Raw genomic sequence first — 24,592 nt, forward strand, 5'->3', positions numbered from 1 at the left:
ACGTGCAGCTAATGAGAGACACTGTCGCTTTGATGCTACCTGAGGCTTCAGCTTACATAGTGAATCAAATTCATAGAAAAAGTACAAGAAAGGCTCCGACGGGATTGTTGACCGTTGAAATAATCCTGAAGGGCCAGAGAGCCACACTTGCACACACTTCAAGTAAATAGGATGCGAATGAAAATGTCACGCGTTCCACAGGTTGAGAATGAGTATTTGTAGAGTGAAGAAATGAACCTGTTCAGTGACAGGCGACGAAATAATTCTGTGAGTGAAAAATTCAACTTGTAGTGCAGCGGCCACGGTTTACAACAAAACGACTGGCAGATGCCCTGCCACTGGCATTTCTTCTTTTTTTTTTCTTTTCGCCAGCTCAAGCATTCAGGAGTCATCAGTTGTGAGCAGCACAAAATCCAAATTGCAAACAGCATCATCAAGCTAATATATTGCTCGCCTGCACTTCCTTGTGACTTGGCTCCCGAGCGTAATCCAAAAAAAGAAAAAGCACCTTATGCTAAGCTGCATGTATTGTGAGTGCTGTGATGCAGTGCAATGTTTTATGTAAAGCTATAACTGCAGTAAAAGATTGATGTTGCTGGTTTGCGTGTGTGACCGAAGAATTATCTAAATAATTATTGCATTCAAATATACATATATATGATCATCACGATCCTTAAACTACTATTTTTCATGATACAAGCCACTCTTCTAATCAAAGATCATTGAACAATGTAGGAATTTTTTGTTCATCAAGAACAAGTTTATTTGTATTGTCAAAAAATCATTGTTCAATTACATTGATAGGGGGTCTCGATTATAATAGCCCCAGTACGGGCAAGTAAACTGAACCAAAGGATTTTAGTTGCACGAATATCAATATTTATGTCATTGTACTTTATATCCCTTCAAGTCAAACCATTTCTCTTGCGCATTCCGTGATATAAGAATACGAAACCCTGCATGAACTGCCATTCGCATATGGCCCCTACAAACTATATGTCCGTCCTGCAAAGCAAACTTTCACCTTTCTTGCTTTAGAAGAACTGATGAAGGGCGATTTTGTCCCAGCAGAATTTGTGCTTCACTTCGTAAACTCAAACTTAACGTGTTTACCGAACTAAACAGCATTAATAGCTCTTATATTTTTGGAGGTTGGAATGCGCAACATTTTGACGAGACACACAGAAGAGACACACACCACAGAGCGCTACTTGCAACTATCGCTTCATTCCCTTGTCAGTGGAATAAATACAGGAAGATACTCAGGGGGGAGGGCGGTAGCGACAAAAAAACAAACAAAAAACAAAAATAGTTTTGACAAATATTGCCATCTACCAATGCCAAGCCGTATTTGTCATGTGATCGTTTTCGCTGCACTCGACATCACAAAAAAACCCCGGATATGAAATTTCTGATTAGCGCTTGAGGAAATCTAATTCCTTTGCACTAAGGGATACTGAGGGCGTGCTCACGCACATAATACCCAAACGCGCAATCTCAGCAGCTTCGATTATCTCCTGCGTTATTTGGCTGCCATCTTTGCTCACAATCTTACAATTCTTGAATAATGGCCGACATCCGCAATCTCTACAATGTATCCCAAGGTGTTTGGCGACTGTTCTTGAAACGTTATAATCATGTTGCTTTAATCTTTCGTTTAAACATCGTCCAGTCTGTCCGATGTACTTTCTGCCGCACTGAAGTGGAATGGAATATACCACTCCCTCAGTGCAGTCGACGAACTTCTTTCTGTGTTGTGTTTCACAACCTCGTTTCTGTGTGGCACCTGGGTTAACCTTTGCACACATGCTCAGCAATTTCTCCGGTGCGGAAAACACCACTTTTACCTCGCATCTTTTACCAATTTTCTTTACTCGGTGCGCGATCGAATGAATGTACGGCATCACCACTACTTTTTGTCGTGTGCTTGGACCGCAAGGCTCCTTCCCAGATAACGGTGCCCTGGTTCCGATTTCCTTGAACAAACATTGTACCACAGATACTAATAGTTGTAAAGGATAACGTGCTTCCGTGAGCCTGCGCGTTTGCTCTCGAAAGCTGTCAGCAATGCTATGATGGCACGATTTTTGCAACGCGTTTCTGTAACATGACTTAACTATGCCTCATTTTACGATATTGAAATGCACAGATTCGAAGGGCAAAAGAGACTTATTTGCACGCGGTTCGTATTGCCAACAACAATGACTGAAGCCCAGACTTAGTTTTAAGTCAAGAAACCTAATTGCTCCACCGTCTGGCTCTTCACTTGTGATCACCAATGGCTCTAGCCCCTCTCTGAAAATACTTTCAAGGTTTGTCAACAGCGACTGATTGTTGTTATCAACGTTGTCCACTAAAACTAAGTAATCATCAACAAACCTGAACACACGAGCAACCCGTGAATTCATGAGGCGTGCGGCTAGGGATCTGTCAATGTTGGCTAGGAACAGGTCACTCAGAATCGGTGCAATAGACGAACCTATACATATTCCTTGTTTTTAAAGGAAAATGTCTCCATTCCAAGACACGTAGGTGGATGTTAAATACATGGACAACAACTCTAAAAACGCTTCAACATGCATCTGTGAATCATTTTGAAAAGCAACGTTTCCGTATTTGTCAACACATCGTTGAATGCACAGCAAGAGCTCTTTGTGAGGAATGGAGTAAAATGAGTCTTTGACGTCAAAAGAGTAAGCCAAATATCCCTTGTTAGAATTTTCTCATAGGAACGCAATAGCTTGCTCCAAGTTCTTTATTAAAAAGGGGTCGTCCACTTCCAGTAATTATAACCTGCTCTGCAGGAACGAGGCTACCGGCAACTGCCAGGTGTCTTTAGCAGTGACAATTACCCTAAGCGGGCAGTCCACCTTGTGTGTCTTTGCTGTGAAGAACATTTGTAAGCTTAATTTTCTCTTTTTATCAAGAGACTTATTCAGATTATCCAGTTTCCATTTGGCGCACAACTTCCTAGCTTCATTTTTTACTTTAGACAAGCAGACACTGGTGCGGCAGTCAAAAGTCCTTCTGATGGCTTCTGCTGCTTTCATCATCATCATCATCAGCCTGGTTACGCCCACTGCAGGGCAAAGGCCTCTCTCATATTTCTCCAACTACCCCGGTCAAGTACTAATTGTGGCCATGCCGTCCCTGCAAACTTCAATCTCATCCGCCCACCTAACTTTCTGCCGCCCCCTGCTACGCTTCCCTTCCCTTGGAATCCAGTCCGTAACCCTCAATGACCATCGGCTATCTTCCCTCCTCATTACATGTCCTGCCCATGCCCATTTCTTTTTCTTGATTTCAACTAAGATGTCATTAACTCGTGTTTGTTCCCTCACCCAATCTGCTCTTTTCTTATCCCTTAACGTTACACCTATCATTCTTCTTTCCATAGCTCGTTGCGTCGTCCTCAATTTGAGTAGAACCCTTTTCGTAAGCCTCCAGGTTTCTGCCCCGTAGGTGAGTACTGGTAAGACGCAGCTATTATACACTTTCCTCTTGAGGGATAATGGCAACCTGCTGTTCATGATCTGAGAATGCCTGCCAAACGCACCCCAACCCATTTTTGTTCTTCTGATTATTTCTGTCTCATGATCCGGATCTGCCGTCACTACCTGCCCTAAGTAGATCTATTCCCTTACTACTTCCAGTGCCTCGCTGCCTATTGTAAATTGTTGTTCTCTTCCGAGACTGTTAAACATTACTTTAGTTTTCTGCAGATTAATTTTTAAACCCACTCTTCTGCTTTGCCTCTCCAGGTCAGTGAGCATGCATTGCAATTGGTCCCCTGAGTTACTAAGCAAGGCAATATCATCAGCGAATCGCAAGTTATTAAGGTATTCTCCGTTAACTTTTATCCCCAATTCTTCCCAATCCAGGTCTCTGAATAGCTCCTGTAAACACGCGGTGAATCGCATTGGAGAGATCGTATCTCCCTGTCTGACGCCTTTCTTTATTGGGATTTTGTTGCTTTCTTTATGGAGGACTACGGTGGCTGTGAAGCCGCCGTAGATATCTTTCAGTATTTTTACATACGGCTCGTCTACACCCTGATTCCGTAATGCCTCCATGACTGCTGAGGTTTCGACAGAATCAAACGCTTTCTCGTAATCAATGAAAGCTATATATAAGGGTTGGTTATATTCCGCACATTTCTCTATCACCTGATTGATAGTGTGAATATGATCTATTGTTGAGTAGCCTTTACGGAATCCTGCCTGGTCCTTTGCTTGACAGAAGTCTAAGGTGTTCCTGATTCTATCTGCGATTACCTTAGTGAATAGTTTGTAGGCAACGGACAGTAAGCTGATCGGTCTATAATTTTTCAAGTCTTTGGCGTCCCCTTTCTTATGGATTAGGATTATGTTAGCGTTCTTCCAAGATTCCGGTACGCTCGAGGTCATGAGGCATTGCGTATACAGGGTGGCCAGTTTCCCTAGAACAATCTGCCCACCATCCTTCAACAAATCTGCTGTTACCCGATAAATACCTCCTTTAGATAAATACAATTCTCTTAGGTAACACCAAGAAGCCTCCTTCTTTATCCGCGGGAACTAAAGACAGCGAATGCTCCTTTAGGAAGGAGCATTCGCTGTCAATAACGCGGGAGATAATCGAAGCTGCTGAGATTGCACGTTTGGGTATTATGTGCGTGAGCACGCCCTCAGTATCCCTTAGTGCAAAGGAATTAGATTTCCTCAAGCGCTAATCGGAAATTTCGTATCCGGGGTTTTTTTGTGATGTCGAGTGCAGCGAAAACGATCACATGACAAATACGGCTTGGCATTGGTAGATGGCAATATTTGTCAAAACTATTTTTGTTTTTTGTTTGTTTTTTTGTCGCTATCGCCCTCCCCCCTGAATATCTTCCTGTATTTATTCCACTGACAAGGGAATAAAACGATAATTGCAAGTAGCGCTCTGTGGTGTGTGTCTCTTCTGTGTGTCTCGTCAAAATGTTGCGCATTCCAACCTCCAATATGATATACCAACACGCCCCGTCGTCAACCTTGGCAAGTTTCATCTTATATTTTTGCACCTCAAACAGGGAAACAAACAGGTGACAGAAAAGGTAAGCACGTTGCATTCCCAAGTGACAGAGCTCATTCAGAAGTTTCTGACTGTCTATGATGTCACTGTGAAGGCAGTTGTCAGTTTAAACACGATGGTAAATGTGCCGCAGTTCCAATGTAATACAACCGCAGCAGCACATGACGTGCACCGCTTGTGACAGGCCTGTGACCTCAGTGCCACGTTTGCTGTCATGAAGCCGAGAAGCGCTGAACTACGCTTCACGCCGAGTGGGCAGCACACCTACCCATCTAGCCACTGTAGCACTTACGCTTCATCAAACTACATACATGCCTTAATCGAGCGACTTTTCTGCGACTTTCATTAGTTCTAATTTTGTATAATTCAAATTTTCGTAGCTTCCCCTCAGAGTTTGAATTATCAAGCCTTTACTGTATTGCGAAAACACTAAGGAAAGAAGTACTTACCTGGACGCCGTCCCCGTGGTGAATGTCAATGTCAATGTAGAGAACTCGTGGATGGTACTTGAGCAACTCGAGAATAGCGATCACGATGTCGTTGACGTAGCAGAAGCCTGATGCCTCAAACTTCTTGGCATGGTGCAGGCCACCCGACCAGTTGATCGCGATGTCGCAGCACTGCCAAGGCGATAAGCGATAAGTGCACAGCATGGCCTACAAGGATTCAAGTATATGCTGTGCATGTCAGCACACAAAAGCAGACTGCACTTCCAATTACATGTAATTCACATTGATGTGCAAGTCACATGGCCAATCTATACACATTGTGCAGACTGGCCGTGTGGATCATCTCAAATGCTTATTGCAATGCTTACACTGAGCTTACACAGGCAACTTCCATTAATTGGCAGGATCGACAAAATTGATCGAATTATGCAGAAGGTCAAGTTAAACAACATGCTGAAAAAACACCCCCGCATCAAATGCACAGCCACTTTCTATTGTCCAAAGTAGAAGACTAATGTAAAAATGATACTAAATTATCTAAACAAAGTAGAAATCTAATGCCCAATTGATTTTTTTTTTTTTAGCAAGAAATATAGGCAAGGGCATGTGTTGCACAATGGTGGTCGGTACCCTAAAATTAGCTTTCCCACACGTTTTCAAAGTCCACTTTGCTGCAATATAACCAAGTTATGCTGCAAAGCTTACAAATGCCACAAAAGCGATTTTGGTTTAGCATCCAATTTAGAGCACTGCACGGGCAATTTTTTCAGGCCCAGGCCCGGCCTGAGTCTGAAAGTGCCATGCATTGGCCCACCCAAGTACATCCCAGTAATTTCAAACCCCTACCCTGCCCGGGCCCGGGCCTTGGATCTTGACAACCCCCGGCACTTCATCAGGCACCGGGGGTCAAGCTGCATCAAGTAGCTTTTTGCCCTGCATCTCCTCTGCCTGGCTACTCTGTAACTGTGAGAGAAATAAACACTGCATTTCATTTCATTACTAGCACAACGCACACAGATTATTATTCGATATAAGAACACACATATGCAATGGATAGAGAAGGAAACAGGGAGGAAGCAGGCTTGCAAATGCCACTGAGAGTGGCACAATGTCTGCTTACTATTTCTAGAAGGGATATAGAAAAAGAAGTTGGAGATTATTTGCAAGAGGCAGATTTCACTGCATAAGGTTTTGCACTAAAGTTGCTGCTAAGAAAAGAAATTACATCCTTTGTTCACCATGCTCGAGCGTTAAGGTGTGGTATGAACGTCGATACTACAGAACTTCAGTTCGGCCTAGTTGATGTTTACTGCATATCATATTGACCACAAATAAAGACAGGGACAGTGGATGAGAACACAATAACAACACAGGTGGTAACTTTCAACTGGTTTATTCACAGCAACCTGTGGCAATATACAGAAGAATAGAACATGCACAGAACGCAGCAACAAGAACACTGATCAACCTAGCGGGGCAATCATTTATCAGAAACAACCTAATGGAAGTATCACTAACATAGTCTTGGCCTTTCTTTTTTATGTGATACGCCTCCATCAGTTTGTGTGCAGTCTGGTCCTGACTTGGCATGGCATGGCATGGCAAGAATTTTATTTTGGTCCAGAGAAACTAGGGCCCGAGGGCAAAAGCCCCCAGGCTAAGTCGGTGGCTATGCCCAGAATCTCCCAAGAATCTTTAACTTCTTAAAAAGTGGTTCACAGGGCCAGGCATTGCAGTGCGCAGGCAAGTGTGCCAATTCATGTTTCGTTAACTTTTGTTCATGTTCCCTGGCTCAATCATTCAGACACCGTCCTGTCTGCCCTATGTAAGAATTGCCACATGCCAGGGGGATCTCGTACACAACTCCCACATTGCAATTTGCATACGGCTTGGTATGATTCTCGCCACAGACTTGCCTTCCTTTAGGATAACGAGAGGTGCGACGGCAGAGCCGTACCAGCTTAAAAGGGGCTGAAAAGACAAGCAGGACTCCAAACCTGCCTGCCAGCTTCCTTGGTTGTGAGTGACCCTGTGAGCATACGGTTCCACTTCAGTTTTCAAGGCCATAGTAGCCATCCTCATCCTTGCTTTGCTCCTAGATTCTTTTGCCTTCTACAGGATGGTTTCCACCACTGGCCATCGAGTCAGGGATCCCTGCCATCTTAAGACGGGAAATCTGATTGTCAAAAGCAAGCTGCATCCTGTGCTTGCAGAGAGACGATTCTAAACAGAATATCGTGCTACTCCTCGTTTTACACCGCTATTATGCAACACTTTCTTTAGCTACCATAAACACAGTACTTGATGAGGCATTTGGAGGTGTTTTCAAACATTTTAAAAGTTTTTAGATATATGGATGACTTTTTAATTGCTTTTAACAGGCAATGCAGTTTAACTACTTGTGACAGCATTCTAGGAATTTTTAGACAACTCAGTAAAGGGCTTTCTTTTACTCCTGAACTTCCACTAAAAAAGATTCCCTGTGTTTCTTAGACCTAAACATTTCCTTTGTCAAAAGCCACACATGCTGGCAGTGCTTTCCTCGGACACAGAAGGATTTGGTGCCATATGACTCCTCCCAGTCAAAGATTGTAAAACGAGGAGTAGCGATGCTCTGTTAAGGTAAAATTTTAAATCCAGGCCAGAGGTCATGGGGAAAATCGGTGATGCTGAACGCTATTTACGTTTATAATGGCAAAATACAAATTTACTGATGAAGAGTACAATATCTATTTAGCAATGATAATTTTGTACTCTTCTTTATGTAATAAAAATGCTTCAATAAATGTGGGAGAACGTTTGTAAGATAAAGTTGCACTTATTACAGCATCTCTAGCGGGAGGTATTGAACTTACGAAGGCGTACTTCAAGTGGCTTTACTATGCTTCGTTTTATTAGCAGCGGCGTGCGGTCGATTTTTTTTGCCCTCTGTGGCCATTTATTGAACTTGAGAGGGTGCTACTCCTGCATACTACTTGAAGGCATCAATGTTGCCAGATTCGAGACCCTCATTATTTAATGAACAAGAAAGAAGAGGGTAACCGAGGGGCCCGATTTTTATTAGAAGTATCATATAAGGAGCCAACAAGCAATGACACCAAGGACAACATAGGGAAAATTACTTGTATTTACTAAGTGAATTAAAGAAATAATAAATTAGTGGAAATGAAAGTGGGTTTTCATTAATTTATCATTTCTTTAATTCAGTTAGTAACCACAAGTAATTTCCCCTATGTTGTCCTTGGTGTCATTGTTTGTTGGCTTCTAATTTGGCTTCTAAGTGGCATTTCTAATTTTAAAAAATGTTTTGCTTTTGCCTTTCTCTTAGAGATAAAAGACACTGAGGCAGTATTTTGTAAATTTCTCTGTGATGGTAGAAAAGTTCTCTTAGTATGAGTTTATCAGAGCCTGAACTCAGGTGACGAGTGTATCCGTGCCATTCACGAATACATGCGATGTTACGCTCTTGGTTCACTCGTTGCCCTTATAGGTGATTTTAATCCTCTGGACATCAATTGTGTAGTGAAGAAGAGGACGAAGAAAACACTCGTGTCAGCTGTGCGTGCAATCAGCATTCGTGTACTGCCGGTACAACTAGACTGTGCCTAGTGTCTTATAATAAATCCTCATACTACATTTGGTGGAAGGTGCTGCACTCCCCGACCTCACTCTGGAACTTCGCAGCCGAACTTTGACAAGTGCTCCAGCTGCTACCATGAACAAGACCCCCAACAATCCACTTGGAGTATCCACCGCTCTTATCATGTTCAGTGCCGTCCAGCGGCAGTAGGACCCTCCTGTTTTTAGCGACTCAGGTGAGACTGACGTGGATGATTGGCTCTCTACCTACGAATGCGTCAGTAATCACAACAAGTGGGATGACTTGACGAAGCTATGTACCATCATCTTCTATCTTGCTGACCTTGCGAACCTCTGGTTCCACAATCATGAACGGAAACTACAAACTTGGTCTGCTTTCAAAACAGCATTCGCTGAAGTTTCCAGAAGAGGGTTGCAGCACCAAAAAAGACAACACATAACAAGCGAGACGGGACAGGCGCAACTTCCAACTGTTTATTCACCGCATATGCGAATGAGTTTAAGGACAAATCAAGGTGGGTAGAAAGAACCACACAAGCGCGCGAGGGTTTTTACAAAAAAGGCGGATAAAAGATAGGTGAGGCGCACACGTATATCACGCCCGCGTATCTAAAAAAGCAGTTTCATTGTTATAAATGGAGATAGATGGGGCACTAACACAATCGCTACAGTTTCTTTTAATATAGAAGGCCTCCAACAGTTCACGGGCTGTCTGGCCCTTACTTCTGTTTAAAACCTTTGCTTCTTTCAGCCTTGTCACACACTTAATCTTCCTTTCTTCTCCGCAGGCTTTACAACGATGCGGCAGATGAGAACCAGTGCCATTTTGTAAATCCCAGTTATGTTCCGCTAATCGGTCTCTAATACAGCGGCCAGTTAGTCCGATGTACTTCTTTCCGCATGTGAGAAGTATTTGATATACGACTCCCACGGCACATTTACCAAGCGAAGCTGCATGTCTCTTTTTACATTCAGTTCTTTTTTTACCTTGTTGGGATCAGTTTTAATACACAAGCCAGCCAGTTTCCTTGGGGTGGAAAAAACCACAGGAACCTTATATTTTGTTGCCACATGCTTCAAATTGTGCGCTACCTTATGGGTGTACGGGATGACAACTGGCCTACTTTTGCTTTTGGTGACCTCATCTTGGTCACCCTTTTTCTCTCTTGGTCACCAAGGCAAAGCTGCTGTAGGTGCGTCGCTGTGAGGCAGCAATGAGAGCTGCCTGGCCACCTCTTCCCGAATAAAATCATTTATGAATAAAGGGAAAATTGGACATCCACCCGATCGTAGAAATTGCTACAAAGGAAACCCACACAGTTTCCTCGAAAGAAAAGCCTCAGAGTTGAAGAAAAATATGTCCTGGTCCGGGACTCGAACCCGGGACCACCGCCTTTTCGGGGCAGCCACTCTACCATCTGAGCTAACCAGGCGGCTAGCAGATGGCAGGGCGTAGGCGAATTTGTCGACAACACGAACCAAAGGCAAATGTTTGACACTTTCATTTCAAAGGCAAGTGTTTGACACAAATCATTTATATGCTGCGAGAGGGTCGAGTTGGTCATGTCGGTAGAAACCGCAATGCTTGAGACGGAATTGGCATGCTGAATGTTCTGGTGGGCGATGGAACGTTGCCGGCGCAGCTCGTCAAAGCTCTAGCAAAGGTTAACGAGGACGGATACGCTAGTTGGCCATTTGGCCAGCAACATCTGGAATGCGCTGTCCTCGATGCCCTCGAGGATATGGTTGATCTTGTCATCCTCTGACACGCTGTGATTTACCCACTTGCACAAATCGAGAACATCCTCGATGTAGCTGGGGAATGTCTCTCCAGGCTGCTGTACGTGCTGACGTAAACGCTTGTTCAGTGCATAGCTTACGGACAGCTGGGCTATCAAACACTTCGGCAAAAAGAGTTAAATGCAGACCAGCTTGTATAGTCAGATTCGTGGTTGAAGAACCAAAGTTTGGCTGCGTCGGCGAGGTAGAAAGGCATGTGGGTCAGCTTAAGACTGGTTATCCCATTTGTTATGGGCATTTACACGTTTGTACGATGACAGCCAGTCTTCCACGTCATGTTTGGCAGTTCCATTGAGAATGGGTGAGTCGCGCTGACGAGGGACGCCGGCACAGATGACAGTGGCAGCCAGTGGTACAGACAAGTAGGTTGCGGGATCAGGCATAGTGCAGGGCGATCTTGCTGGCAGGGTTCGAGGGCGGAGCTCTAGGATGAGGCGAAGGATCTCGGCAACCTCCACCAAATGTAACTAGGTTTATTATTGTTCACAACGTTGTGGAACGCTAGGTATATAAAGGCACTGCAAGGGCTGTCCGTAGCACAGGGCTCACTCGCGATCACAGCACAGTCCTTCGTCTTCCTCTTCAGTCAACACATACACAGGGGCGCATCTGCTTCATTACAATGTTCATAGTAATGAGTCTGTAGCCAGTAGTGTCGTTAGTAAATATTTCTTCGTATCTCTCTTGAATGTTAACGTTGTGCGGCAGGCTTTAACATGGGGTGGTAGTTTATTCTAGTATTTAATGGCTGCAAAAAAGGGCACTAAATGTTCCATAATTAGTGTTTATTCTAGGGAGTAAGGAGTTGTTGCTAGAGGAAAATCTTGTATAGATACTGTTGGTAAAAGCAGATCTATTGAATGTATCTAAAATGATTTCATGTTTTAGTGTGCAGTATATTAGTAAAAAGCAATTTGAGCTGGAGCATGCAGCGTAATAGTAGTATTTTTAGGGAAGTGAAAATTAGACTTGCGTCTGGCATGTAACTAGAGAAACTGATGATCCTCAAGGCTTGAATTTGTAAAAGTTGCAGATGTGTTATGTGCGTGGAATATTTGTTTCCCCAAACTGAGATGCAGTATTCTAAGTGGCAATGTATGAATAAGCAATAAACTGAAGTTCTTATGTTTTGTGGAAAATGCGAGCGCATTAAAATTTTCTAAAGGCAATCTTTTTCTGAGATTATGTCAGCATGCAAGGTCAACTTAAGGTGGGGGTCAAGTTTGATGCCAAGGTACACAACTTCATGTGCAGGTGAAAGAATATGAGTTTGTAAGATGAGCCATCGTGTGGGCACGATGACATGTTCATGTGTATAAAAAAGCATAAACTGCGTTTTCGAAGGGTTGATGAGAAGTTTATTATTTGTGTACCATGGAGATAAAGTGTCTAGGTTAGAATTTCGTAGATCTATTACAGTATTTATACATTTGCTATTAGTATTGGTGAATGATGTTATCGCTATTTCAGTGGAATTACCTTTATGAAGCACGTGTTGCTCAGGCAAGAGAAGATTAAATTAGTTTGTTAAGCGGTTTTTAAGTAGTTTCTCAATAACTTCACTGAAGAAGGATAGCATGCAGATTAGGTAGCAGTTTGAAATTAGTTCTTTGTCACCTTTTTTGAATATAGGAGTTATTTTGCCATGTTTCAATTTGTCAGGGAAAATGCCTGTTTTAAACCTGCAGTTAATAATGTGCGCGAGTATGTCGGCGATATGAGATGACAGTAATTTGGTTTTGGAGAGTTGTAAATCGTGTAAGCAGGGACCTATAGTTTTCGTAAACTAGCGATTGAATTGGAAACTTCGTTGGGTGATGTAGGGTACAAGTAAAACGAATTTGAACTTTTTATTGCACCTTTCATAGATCAATGCCCGCTAGCTGAGTTTCTATTCACAAAACATGCCGAAGGGTGTGCGACAAATCACGGAAGTGCGACTCACCGCGTCCGGTTAATGAGCGAATATATTCGCCCCATGCTGGACACTAACGCCTAGTCGTTTGTGTGTATGGTCACGCAAACGGTGGTGTGCTCGAACGAACATGTTCGCCCATTCTGGAGTAGCATTCACGAGACGGTCTCACAGAAGCTTGGATCTGCGCGCACGCAGAGCGTTCGCGCCGCTTGCCGATCCCAAGCCAAAGAGGAAGAGCCTTGTCCTTTCTGCGCCCAAGTAACCCCGCTGTTAGGAGGCGTTAGCGAAGTGACACTCGCGCCATCTCTCGCAATGCGCTTCAACCAGACCAACTGCCGCTGGCACCAAGCCATGCGGCAAAGCTGGGTTACAGGAGACGGGAGCTATGCAGGAAAACAACATATCAGGGGACACGTGAGAGTCGCGCATCCCCACAAGCTGTATTCACGCAGCAATAACGAAGTCAAGTCATGGCCACAAAGCAATAATGAAGTCAAGCCATAGCCACGCAGCAATAACAAAGCCAAAGCTTCTAGCCCGAACTTGACTGAAATTTTTGTTCGAATCCGCATATAACATGAGGCTAAAATTTGGGACGCTAATAATAGGAAAGAAACCTTGTATTATACATTATAAAATATAAAGATGCCAAATAAATTGACACACAAGAGAAGAGAACGGGACAGGGCGCCACTCACAACTACTTTATTCACAGAATGCAGGCACATATATACCGTCGGCCAACACATGCGCACAGAGCAAACTTTCATTCACGCATCTAATCAAACATTCATGATGCACAACGCTCAAGAAACCTCTATAATAATAACGAAGTTTCACTAACACACAAGCTGCCTTTCTTGCCTATGTGATAGGCTTCAACTAGTTCCCTTGCTCCAGTATCAGTACTTCGGGCAAGAATCCGCACATCTGAAAAACATGGTTCACAAGAGCGTGAGGGACAGGTCCCGATGTGCTTAAGGTAAATTTGGGCCCTCTTTTATTTGCTCAACATTTCTTTTATGCTCCCTGACATGCTCATTAACACAGCGCTCGGTCTGACCTATATAGGAACGACCGCACGAGAGGGGAATCTCATACACAACCCCTTCGGCACACTTCATGAAAGGTCGGTCATGTTCGGTCCCACAGCCTTTTTTAGTTTTTATTTTTTTTTATTTTTGCGATTTGAGAGCAAAGGCTTCCGAGCTTCCTTGCGGCTGAAAACACAAGCGAGGCGCTATGTCTGCTCGCCACCTTCTTCAGATCGTGGGCCACCTTGTGCACATATGGCACAGACACCAGTCTCACCTCTTGCCCAGTGGCCTCCGTTCCAGCTCTCATTGCCTGTCTCTTTATTTTTTGTAAGAGGCTTTTGGCTACTCCTGTTATGAACGAACCAGGGAACCCAGCTGAAGCCAGGCTAGCCAATTGATTCTTGAAACTCAATGCCATCTTGTGAACACACGACTTCCTGAGCGCGAACTCAAGGCAGAGTGACGCAATTCCTCTCTTCACTAATTTCGAATGCGCTGAGTCAAATGAACAGCTACCAACTAGCCCAACAGGAAGTGCTTTTAAACTTGTATTATATGCGGGTTTTTACGGTAACCAAAATTCACTATGTGGCCTGGTGAGTGGCCCTTTAAGGATTCTATTCCCATTTCATTGTTCCAATGTTGGCCATGACCGGTGCCCTGCCTGCATTTCGCTAGCAGAAGCTAGGCGCTGTTGCAAGCAATTTTACAACTCAAGAGATATCGATGGGTTCATTTATTGGACAGTGCCATTCCAAAGGCAGCTCACTTGTTAAGATATGGACTAACACTACATCACATAAACACAATGTTCATGATTGTGAGATTTATGATACACTAGACTGGCTGCTTTTGAGCACTCTTGTGGTACGGTTTAAATTCGGCTGGTTGAAATCAAGCACTTGAAAGACATTGCCCTGGTCCAATGAAAGCGCCGTGCACCAGCTCGGAGGCGTTTTCACCTTCGAGTGCGAATGACATCCAACAGAGACTGGATCATATGGCTACTCCGATTACTCTGGGAGCACCTGGCATGTTCAGCTGGGGCAGGCTTTCTCTGGCTCTAATCTCTAGAGGGCTTTACATCACCACAAGCCACGTTGGAGAGTGGTAGGAACCAGTCGAATGCACCATTAGTCATCGTTTTAAGTGTCCTGTCTGTGAAACGATTTCACAAGTGCCATTCACTGTCACACCAGAGACATGCATATGATTCAATCCACCTACAGCCCCTTACACACGCTGCACAGCTACCACCTCTCAATCCACGGTCGCATCTTTACATGCAGCTCCTGTTCTCGAGCCAAACTTCAGTGGAAGATTCAGGAACAGTAAATAAAGGAAGGACTGCCCCCATAAGATTTCTCATCACATCACAGCTAGCTCATTGAGCCTACTCGTTAACAATGCTGCCACTTGAATCCTATGCCCCACCTCAAAGCCAGTTGCACAGCTATCATTCTGTGCATCCTGAATCTACCACCAAAAAGATAGCACTAATATCCTGTGATGTGGTCGTACCATATGACTCACACCCACTCACCTCATTGTTCAGTTTGACGGCTCCTTCCAGGGAGGCCCCCGTGTACATCGAGCAGAAATCGTACAGGCCATCAAACACAGGGCTGGAGAGACAAGAAGGCACATCCTGGATTTCTCTATTGCCAATAGTCAACCATTACCTAGATTTTTATTAGTCAAATAAGAATTACGTGCTTGTAATGAAGAAGGAAAGCGGCACTTGGCCGTGGGCACTCACACTGCGGGAGCAAGAATAGAAGAGGCAGAAGTAAGCCAGGCATTTGGCACAATGGCCCTTTGTCTGCTTCTCTCCGCTATAACAGTGCAGCCTACAATAAACCTACCTTAAGACATTTTAACCTTAAGTGTGCCCTCGCAGTTCTCCAGCGTGCTGGGTCCCTCCTGCCAAGGAACGCCGTACACGCTTCCTTGGTTATGGAGCCCGCCACCCTACCAACGTCACAAGTACCCACCACACCATCCAGGGACGACGAGCAAGCCTCCTTGGCACCTCTAGGGCAGGACTGTAGCAGTAACCTTATTCAAGCCATCACCAAGGTGCCACAACAGCTCCAGATTATAACGAGCGCCTTCGCATCAGTTAGCGGTTGCGCCATACTTCAACCTCATACTGAGACGGCACTTTGGCCCCTCCGTCTTGGATCCATCCTGTCTGGGACTCTGTCCACGCTTCCCACGGTGACGTACTGACCCAGGCACTACTTCAACCTTCAAGCGACCAAGGTATGCCATTAATAGTTCCTTGGTGGTAAAACCAGCTGCCGTGACTACCACAACGACCACACTGTCTGTGGACACTGCACTGGTTCCTTGGGCAGCTGGACAGGCATCCAGCTGGAGATGAGGCTGCGACTTTCAGCCACCGGCTTTGGTAAAATATCGGCATTTAATGGCTTTCAAGATGCCACCATCCTTTGGGTTTGAGCTATCAATGCCTGGGGTGATGCAATCACGCAGTCAAAACAAAAGAGATGGCTGGTTACAACAAAACGACTTTGTAGTGTGGCCAATGTATGGGACAACTACGAACTGCTGCACTCCTGAATGAAATGCAGCTCTGATAGCTGCTTTCAGCCAGCTTCTTCATGCCTGCGGTGAGTGCAACCAATGAATGAATGAATATATTATGTTTAAAGGCACAAGGGCCAGATGTCGCCAAAGAGCGCCATGCCAATGATTAATGAGTTCGCAGTGCCTGATGGGTTCTATGATCTTAATGCGCCGTGGCTGTAAAGGGGCCTAAAATAGTTGATGCAAATTCCATAAAATGTACGAGTAATAAAATATGGGAATGACTATTGGCGTGTAATATGAACATTAAAATGTATTGAGAAAGAATGATGCAATATATAAAATATGTGATTGTCTAGATGTATAATATTGTTTAGAGCACTACTGCCTCACCGGGGCCCTTGAGACGCAAGGCCCTAGAGGCATGTGCTATACAGAGAATCTATCCTAGCGATATCCTCTGGAAAGAGGATGCGCTAAGAAATGAATGTGCTGGTAACATGTAGCACAACATCTTTTAAGGAAGCGAGGACTGCTTTGGTCTTAAAAAGCGGTTCTACACCAAGAAACATGGCCGGATGCAGAGGGACGTGATGGCTGTATGCAAAAGGAAGATGTTTTCTCCTGTCTCTTTCGGCTTCCCGGCACTCCAGGAAGGCAACCTGCTGTTCATGATCTGAGAATGCCGGCCAAACGCACCCCAGCCCATTCTTATTCTGCTGATTATTTCCGTCTCATGATCTGGATCCGCCCTCACTACCTGCCCTAAGTAGATGTATTCTCTTACGACTTCCAGTGCCTCACTGCCTATTGTAAATTGCTGTTCTCTTCCGAGACTGTTAAACATTACTTTAGTTTTCTGCAGATTAATTTTTAGACCCACTCTTCTGCTTTGCCTCTCCAGGTCAGTGAGCATGCATTGCAATTGGTCCCCTGAGTTACTAAGCAAGGCAATATCATCAGCGAATCGCAAGTTACTAAGGTATTCTCCATTAACTTTTATCCCCGATTCTTCCCTATCCAGGTCTCTGAATACCTCCTGTAAACACGCTGTGAATAGCATTGGAGAGATCGTATCTCCCTGCCTGACGCCTTTCTTTATTGGGATTTTGCTGCTTGCTTTATGGAGGACTATGGTGGCTGTGGAGCCGCTATAGATATCTTTCAGTATTTTTACATACGGCTCGTCTACACCCTGATTCCGTAATGCCTCCATGACTGCTGAGGCTGAGTTCCAATGTACATTCAGGCAGCCTGTACCTGCAGGATGCCCGAGTGATAGCAATCTCCAGTACAATCAGTGATACATTTTCTTTTTCTTTTGGTAGAATTGACCACGTTACTGAATGAAGACTCTGAATGTCAGCAGCCTCCCAAGTCATCTTCACTTGACAATGGCTGTAGAACTTAGCATCAGAGAGCCAGTGATAGATATGCAGCGTCTAGGTGCTTTCCAGAATTTTACTTTTGTATGATGCCTCGATCACTTCTGCAGACAGGTGTCTGTGCCAGCCCAAGGGGCCTAGTGAACAGAGATCATGAAGAGGTTCTCTTCATGAAGGAGTGGTATGATAGATATTGTTACGAGCTATCGTGACAATATGATAACAGAGTGAAAGCGCAATACGCTTGGTTGAGAGTTCGAAGTGTCGATGTGCGAAATGCATAGCCGCAGATACAAGGAGCTGACGCGCTATGTGCTTAATCGCGCAATTCGAGGTGCCGACGCGCGAAGTACCTAGCCGTGCAGTCCGAGGTGCCGCGCGAAATGCGTAGTCGCGGGCTCGAGGAGTCGAGACTCGACGCACTTATTCGCGCAGTCGGAGGTGCCGATGCACAAAATGATTAGGTGAGGGTCTGAGAAGTCCGTGCGCGATGTGCTTGTTCGCCGAGTCGGAGACTCCCTATGCGCAAAATGTTTAGCCGCGTGTCCGAGGATTGCGTGCGCGATGTGCTTCATCACGAATTCCGAAACACCGAGTGCTGAACGGCTTAGCCGCATGTCCGAGGATTCCGCACGTGAATCTTGGTTGCGAAGTCCGCATCGCCGACGCTCGGAAATATTGCCGCGAATCTGAAACGTCCACAAGCATAGAGATCAGCCACGCTACTGCGATGTCCGCGTAGCGCCCGTTTTGACACGTCGAGATTACAGTGAGTGGAGACGTCCAGACTCATGAGGTGCAAAGAGCCGAGCAGACGACACGACCGCCGGACCAATGGCGAACTGCGCTGGAGTTACGTGGCGGGCATGGCCAATCGCAGACTCCAGCATGACCTTCAATCACTTGCTTTTTGTGGGCTTGCTTCTGTATGGCAGAGATCGATGAAGCGGCAAATTTGAAGATAGAGAAATGCACTTTCCAACGAGACCAAGATGGCGGTGCTCCGTCGCACCGTTCCGGAGATACTTTTTCATGAAAAACACTGTTCTTTCTTGATTTCCGCGCGATTTTTTGCCACCTTGGCTCATAAGACAAATCTTTTAGAGCACTTCTAAATGGTTTACAGTGATGATATTTGGTGGGTATCAGATAGAAAAAGGGTTATAGAAACTGAAAATTTGATATTCACAAAATTGATTTTTTTACAATTGTTTTGCGATGCGAAAACCGTGTCCCCAATGGAAATGAAAGTGGATGAAAAAACTTCCGGCAGGTGGGGAACGAGCCCACAACCTTTGCATTTCGCGTGCGATGCTCTAACCAATTGAGCTACTGCGGCGTCATTTCCCCATCTACTTTGTTGGGTATTTATGTTTCCTAGCAGAACCCTGGGAGTGTTAGCCAGCGCCACCCCTCACAGACCTTGGTGGCAAACGTGGAATGTCCTTTCTGCTGCAGGCGTCATGAGACGTCAGTGTTTCAGCTCTGAAAACCAAATCTGCCTTATCACCTCTCTCAGTTGACCGTCATTTAGCCACCCTATTATTGTACCACAAGTTCTATCACTCATCACTCAATCATGCACCTTGCATCATGCCAGCCTCGTACATTTCTCACCACACCAACCGCAACCTTCAAGTTTTTCGCCCACATGCCCTGAATTTACTTTTTTACCTTCCTTCTTCCCATGTGCAGCTAAAAATTGGAACGGCCTTCCCCAATATATCGTTGATATCACCTGTGCATCATCATGCGTCGAAAATTGAAATAACCTTTTTTGTATATAAATCAGGGTGTCTACCAAGTAGACATCTCTCCAAATTCCCCGACTTTTCCAGGTTTTCCCTGAGTGATGCAGAACTATGTTTTATGTCAGGACGGGCTGAAGCCATATCTCCCGATGCTGTCACTTTAAAGTAAGCACATGAAAACAATTACAAAAAAACTTCACTCAATTTGAATACTAAGGAGTAGTGTTTAGGTTATTCAAAAAGAGAATAGAAGGGAGGGTTTAGTAAGATGCATCACAAATAAAATTTTTCCCGAAAAATTGCAAATCAAGTCGGACATTCTCAAATACGAATAAAAAGGAAATGCTTACAGAAGCAAATATTTTTGAATATGAGCTATTTCTATCAACTGACGTCATGGCGCTCTTTGGCCAAACCTGGCCCTTGCGCCACAAAACACCACACATCAGCATCATCATCATCTATCAACTGATAGCAAGCTCAGTGGTATGAGGCCCGAACTTTGTCACAATTGAGATTCTCTCTCTACAGCTCGTAAGTCAACCTCAACTGTCCTGATATACTTTCGGCCCGCGCATGACGCCTCAGTGTTGTGTTTCACTGCTTTAAAGAGTTTAATTTGGTTTGGATGAGGAGGACACCTGTATCAGGCGTCAGCCAACACATTGTTTTTTGAGCTCAGGCTCCTTCAAAACGGTGGCAGCACGCTTCTTTTTCCGTTCATTCCTCAATGCGCAAGTCCTTTCGGTTCTTGTCCTCCTTCCGCCACTCGTTCGCCCCACAGACTATTTGAAACATCTTCTTGGTCAGTTGCACCATCCTCGTCCGATGTTTCTAACTCCCTAGGGGCCGCAAAAACATTCGAAAAATCGGCGAGTTGGAAAAAATAAGTGCATGTCATGTCATCAGTGCATGTCATTAGGGCTCAAACCACCACAGGCACATTCGAAAACGCTCCGAAGGCCTGTCAGTACATGTATTAGGCATATCGGTTCTCGTACTGTGACAGGAGATACTGGGTGCACGCGTGTATAATTAAGGAATACATACGGAGTCCTGTGGCAATAGCCCCTTGCCACGCTTGTTATACTTCACTGTAACACATTTGCGTATGCTTCACCAATCAACATTTGTGTACAGAGGCAAAGCTGACTTTCAGGAACCGGCATTATGCAACGCATTATGCTTTTCAGGACTTGAGACTGACTCCAACCAAATAACTGAATTTTATTAGCCCGACGTTTCAGAGCCCATTCGGCTCCTCCTTCAGGGGGTTGTTCTTCGGGGGTGGCGGTGTGCCGCTTCTAAAGCGTCTTTTGCAAAGAAAGGAAGGGGGAGCACGGGAGGTGGGGAGACACTTCACAGACGGAAAGGTGGGGGGGAACAAAAGGAAAGGGGGGGGGCGTTGTTGACGGCTTTCGTGGTGCTGGGATGACCGGTGCTGGGGAGAGTGCTCGCGAGGGTACCCTTGATGGGAGGCAGGGGGTGGGGGGGGAGAAAGGTTACAGGGTCGCGCCGACGTTTTCGTGTTGGTGAAACAAGCGAGAGTCTACCTGGCTGTGCGTCCTTTTCTTCTTTTCGTCAGGTCGCCAAGGCCATGGACATACACCGAGGGTAGGTTGCCCTTCACGCAGTTTATGTTATTCCCCGTATTCTGAATGTGCCATGATTCCAGTAGTAGTCTCTTTCGCCAGTTCGTCTCCGTTTGAAGGATTTCAGTTTCCTGGAAAGCAATTTTGTGGTCGGCGTCTTCAGAGTGTTCAGCGACGGCGCTGCGAATACGGTTGAATGTCCTGACGTCGTTCTCACGTTGTCTGATCCTTTCTTTTAGATTTTTGGTTTCCCCGATGTACGACGCCGGACAGTCGGCACAACTGATTTTGTAGACGACGCCTTGAGCTTTTTCTTTAGGTGGACGATCTTTTGGTTTGTGCGCCACTTTGAGGCCTTCTTTTTTTAATATTCGGCTGAGCGCCTCGCTGGTACCTCTGACGTATGGGATGGACACTCGCTTCTGGGGTTGGGAAGAAGTTAACGGCTGAAGGTCCCGCATTTTGCTGCTTCTTTTTTGTTTTCTGGTTGTTTTTCGAATGAAGTCATCTGTGTAGCCGTTCCTCTTAAGTTCGTTGAGAACAGTTTTCTTTTCTTTCTTTTGATCCGATTCCGATGAGGAATGAGTTTCGGCTCGTTTGAATAAAGAATTTACAACAGACGCCTTGTGGTTTGCCAGATGGTCAGAGTGGAAATGAAGATAGCGGCCTGTGTGGGTTGGTTTCCGGTAGACTGAAAATGTTAGAAGGCCGTCTTTTCGTTCAACTTTTACGTCTAAGAATGGGAGTGATCCGTTCTGTTCGCGCTCATATGTGAACTGTATATCCGGGTCTATGGAGTTTAAGCGTTTCTCCAAGTTTTCGACTTGGCTCGTCTTCACGATGCAGAAACAATCATCTACGTACCTGAGGAAGACTTTTGGTTTCGGGGAAAAAGTATTTAAAGCTCTCTCTACTTTTTTCCCGAAACCAAAAGTCTTCCTCAGGTACGTAGATGATTGTTTCTGCATCGTGAAGACGAGCCAAGTCGAAAACTTGCAGAAACGCTTAAACTCCATAGACCCGGATATACAGTTCACATATGAGCGCGAACAGAACGGATCACTCCCATTCTTAGACGTAAAAGTTGCACGAAAAGACGGCCTTCTAACATTTTCAGTCTACCGGAAACCAACCCACACAGGCCGCTATCTTCATTTCCACTCTGACCATCCGGCAAACCACAAGGCGTCTGTTGTAAATTCTTTATTCGAACGAGCCGAAACTCATTCCTCATCGGAATCGGATCAAAAGAAAGAAAAGAAAACTGTTCTCAACGAACTTAAGAGGAACGGCTACACAGATGACTTCATTCGAAAAACAACCAGAAAACAAAAAAGAAGCAGCAAAATGCGGGACCTTCAGCCGTTAACTTCTCCCCAACCCCAGAAGCGAGTGTCCATCCTGTACGTCAGAGGTACCAGCGAGGCGCTCAGCCGAATATTAAAAAAAGAAGGCCTCAAAGTGGCGCACAAACCAATAAACGCTTTCAATATCCTCCTCCCTAAACCAAAAGATCGTCCACCTAAAGAAAAAGCTCAAGGCGTCGTCTACAAAATCAGTTGTGCCGACTGTCCGGCGTCGTACATCGGGGAAACCAAAAATCTAAAAGAAAGGATCAGACAACGCGAGAACGACGTCAGGACATTCAACCGTATTCGCAGCGCCGTCGCTGAACACTCTGAAGACGCCGACCACAAAATTGCTTTCCAGGAAACTGAAATCCTTCAAACGGAGACGAACTGGCGAAAGAGACTACTACTGGAATCATGGCACATTCAGAATACGGGGAATAACATAAACCGCGTGAAGGGCAACCTACCCTCGGTGTATGTCCATGGCCTTGGCGACCTGACGAAAAGAAGAAAAGGACGCACAGCCAGGTAGACTCTCGCTTGTTTCACCAACACGAAAACGTCGGCGCGACCCTGTAACCTTTCTCCCCCCCCACCCCCCGCCTCCCATCAAGGGTACCCTCGCGAGCACTCTCCCCAGCACCGGTCATCCCAGCACCACGAAAGCCGTCAACAACGCCCCCCCCCTTTCCTTTTGTTCCCCCCCACCTTTCCGTCTGTGAAGTGTCTCCCCACCTCCCGTGCTCCCCCTTCCTTTCTTTGCAAAAGACGCTTTAGAAGCGGCACACCGCCACCCCCGAAGAACAACCCCCGAAGAACAACCCCCTGAAGAAGGAACCGAATGGGCTCCGAAACGTCTGGCTAATAAAATTCAGTTATTTGGTTGGAGTCAGTCTCAAGTCCTAATCAATTTCCCAACCAGACAGGCAATTCTGTCGAAATGTTTAGCTTCAAGTCATTATGCTTTTCAAGCTGCTAAACCAATCACGAGGACCACAATGGCAGAGTCAGTGCCATTGCTGACCGCAGTGAATTCTTTCAATAAAAAACACAGCATCCAATGGGAAGAAGCTTCATAGCAAACGTCGAAGCAGCTAGGCCCAGCGTTGCTGCAGTGGCGGCTACGGCTGACAGGTGATCTGCATGTGAGAGCGCCGGTTCGAGGCGGCGAGGTAATCGAAATGGCAGCACGGTGGCTTTGATTTATGCTGTTTTGGACCTGCGGTCATGGCAAAAAGTCCTGAAAATTGGACGGCAAAGGGTTCTTGCGTCCAAAATTTCAGACGTTCTGATACACTGACTTTATGGGGTGGTGCCGCGAAGCCGTCCAAATTATTGGGCATCGGGAAAGTCGGTCGTATACTGTACACTGGGAACTCCTCCAGCCGAAGACAGGGCGTCAAAGACAATTCATTACGACTCCTGTCTGTTACTCGAGCCAGCATTAGCACGACTTTCGACCCTTTCAATATTTCAATAAAATTAAGGCTAATTTTCACTGATAGAGGCACAAAGTCCCTGAGTTTTTCCTGACTTTTTCCAGACTACTCAATATCCCTGAGAATTCCCGATTTCTCCGGTTGGTAGACACCCTGATAAACACATGTGGCATTGTTCATGCTTTTTAGCCGATTCCACCCCTTATGTAATACCACCTTCGTGGGGTACTTAAGGAAATAAAATGAAATGAAATGAGCTTCTTATTTCTGTAAAATGCTTGAGCATATATTAGAAAAATATATAAATTACTTTTTATCGTAAAGAAAAAACTGATGCACGACACAGTTTCTGGCATGGATACTCCACAGTAACTAATCACAACGGTTCAAGAGTTTTCTGAGGTTCTTGACCAAGGCAGCCCGATTGATATTATACTACTCGACTTCTCTAAGTCTTGAAGAAGACAAGCCCACTTGTCAAAACGTAGGCTCCTGCTTTCACCTTGTTCACATTTTGCTCATCGACTTCTCTAAGGCATTTCATAGGGTTGTGCATTCTAAGTTAATATTAAAAATGAAATAAATTGGTTTGCCCTTAGATATTATAACTGGGTTAAAGCATATCTATCCAACCGTAATCAGTAAATTAGCATTGACAGATCCT

The 24,592-nt window shown here is 45.1% G+C and overlaps 1 protein-coding gene and 1 non-coding gene across 3 annotated transcripts in view; both read right to left on the reverse strand.

Moving 5' to 3' along the window:
• The window catches only part of HDAC3 (histone deacetylase 3), a 170,212-nt gene that overhangs the window by 108,537 nt on the left and 37,083 nt on the right, over positions 1-24,592 (reverse strand). For both annotated transcript variants that reach the window (XM_070525397.1, XM_070525398.1), the window contains exons 4-5: positions 15,400-15,481; positions 5,502-5,672 (exon numbers count right to left, since the gene is read on the reverse strand). In XM_070525397.1, the coding sequence (XP_070381498.1) occupies positions 5,502-5,672; positions 15,400-15,481 (253 nt within the window). The remainder of the gene's footprint in view (positions 1-5,501; positions 5,673-15,399; positions 15,482-24,592) is intronic.
• TRNAF-GAA (transfer RNA phenylalanine (anticodon GAA)) lies at positions 10,460-10,534 on the reverse strand. Its single transcript has one exon. It is a non-coding gene; the product is annotated as a tRNA-Phe (tRNA).

Source organism: Dermacentor albipictus, chromosome 9 (genome assembly GCF_038994185.2).
Source record: "Dermacentor albipictus isolate Rhodes 1998 colony chromosome 9, USDA_Dalb.pri_finalv2, whole genome shotgun sequence".
Lineage (NCBI taxonomy): Eukaryota > Metazoa > Arthropoda > Arachnida > Ixodida > Ixodidae > Dermacentor > Dermacentor albipictus.